We start from the raw sequence: 1,563 nt of genomic DNA, 5'->3' as shown, positions 1-1,563 counted from the left end.
GTACCAGAATCGCAGGACTTCAACAGGTGACACCGACCCAAAGTACGAGGCAAGGAGACCTCGGTGACGAGTGTGGGCCTCGAGCTCAGACCCTTTTCCAGTGTCCCTTCCGTCTGTCTCCTTGACTGACCCTCCGTGGAGGGTGGCAAGTGATTGGTGAAGGGCTGCGGTGGTGAGGCCCGAGCCTCTGCACACACATTTCGCAAGCCTACTTCTAGCCAGCAATGCCCCCACACCGCATTTCGCATCAAAAAGAGGGAGACACAAAAGTACTATTTGCAGAGTAGAGAGTAAAAACATTTTCCTCTTGGAAAATTACTGATTAGAAGCTGAGAACAGGGGGTGGGGTGGGGGGGGGTGGTGGTAGCAGTGTTGTAACACTGAAATAACGACCTCCCGTTTCCTCCCCACCCCACCGGCCATCTGCATCAAGGTTGGCTGCTGGGAGCTTAGGGTGCACTTTTCGGGAATCCGGCGCCCACCACCTCACTTAACTTCCAGGCACCCTCCAGGCACCGGGCCACTTGGGACTGACCTGCCTGGAGCCTGAGCCGAATGGTATGCGTTGTCGTTTGACCTTTACTTCACCATTTCTCCCCTTTATGACTCAGGTTTTTCATCCATAAAGTGGAGAGGAGAATGCTTGGCTTGTAAAGTGCTTTGAGATCCTTGGTTGAAAGGTCTCTCCGAGCCTCCCAGGCCCTCTTCTCCCCCACCCACCCCCACCCCAAGTAACAATCCAGAGCTTTGCACCCCTCTCCTTGCTCTGCCCACCATCAGTCAACCGACTGATCCCACTCTGGCCTCGTTCGCCTTTTCCGGCGCGGAAGGCTCCTTCGGCCTCCTCCGGTCCTGGTGACAGCCAGACTCTCCCTCTTCTAGTCCCTACGGGCTGAAGATCCCGCGACCCGCCGAGGCTGGGCCGAGCGCCCGCCCGGACCAGCGCTCCTGGGCTGGAGGCCGGCTCCCGTGTGCGTGCGTGTGAGAGGGCGGGAGGGCCCGATGAGTCACGCCACCAATCGCGCCTCTCTGGGGCGCAGACACGGGCGGCTCGTGCGGGAGCTGGGCCTGGAATCGTCACAACCCACCCCAAGCCTCCCTCGCTGTTGGCCTGAGCGCTCGGATCCAGGGAGCCGGTCTGGGAGGCTTGGATGGCCCCGATCGCGAGGAGACGATTGGGCCTGCACCCCAGAGCCCACGCCCAGAGCCGGGTCGGCCACTGCTGCCGCCACCGGCGTCAGCGTGGCTCCAGCGCGCCAGCTGCCCGGCTGGCGTCACGGCCTGGCCCGCCCCGCCAGCGCCCCTCCTTCCCCCCGCCCCCACGTGCGCACGAAGTTTGTTTATTTAGCTGCCATGGCAACAGGAGGGGGGGCAGGGAGGGAGGGGGAGAAGAAAGGGATGGGCGGGGCCAGGCGGCTGGCTGGGGCGCTCGGCCGGGAGGAGTCGGGGAGGGCGCGGGAGCCGAGAAGTTATAAGTAAGAAGCGCGCGGCGGCCGCCGGCAGTTCCCCGGCCCGAGAGAGCGAGCGCGGCTGCGGGCGCGCGGGGAGCAGAGGCGGCGGCGG

The 1,563-nt window shown here is 63.6% G+C and overlaps 1 protein-coding gene across 1 annotated transcript in view; it reads left to right on the top strand.

Moving 5' to 3' along the window:
* Positions 1-1,151: 1,151 nt before the first annotated feature.
* The window catches only part of KLF4 (Kruppel like factor 4), a 5,602-nt gene continuing 5,190 nt past the window's right edge, over positions 1,152-1,563 (top strand). Inside the window, exon 1 of the mRNA XM_004710960.3 lies at positions 1,152-1,323. Coding sequence (XP_004711017.2) covers positions 1,152-1,323 — 172 coding nt within the window. The remainder of the gene's footprint in view (positions 1,324-1,563) is intronic.

The sequence above is a fragment of the Echinops telfairi genome, unplaced genomic scaffold, assembly GCF_000313985.2.
Source record: "Echinops telfairi isolate 266 unplaced genomic scaffold, ASM31398v2 ScPeMD7_7410;HRSCAF=8448, whole genome shotgun sequence".
Lineage (NCBI taxonomy): Eukaryota > Metazoa > Chordata > Mammalia > Afrosoricida > Tenrecidae > Echinops > Echinops telfairi.
Note: the sequence above shows the minus strand (reverse complement) of the source record. Positions and strands in the feature narration are given on the sequence as shown.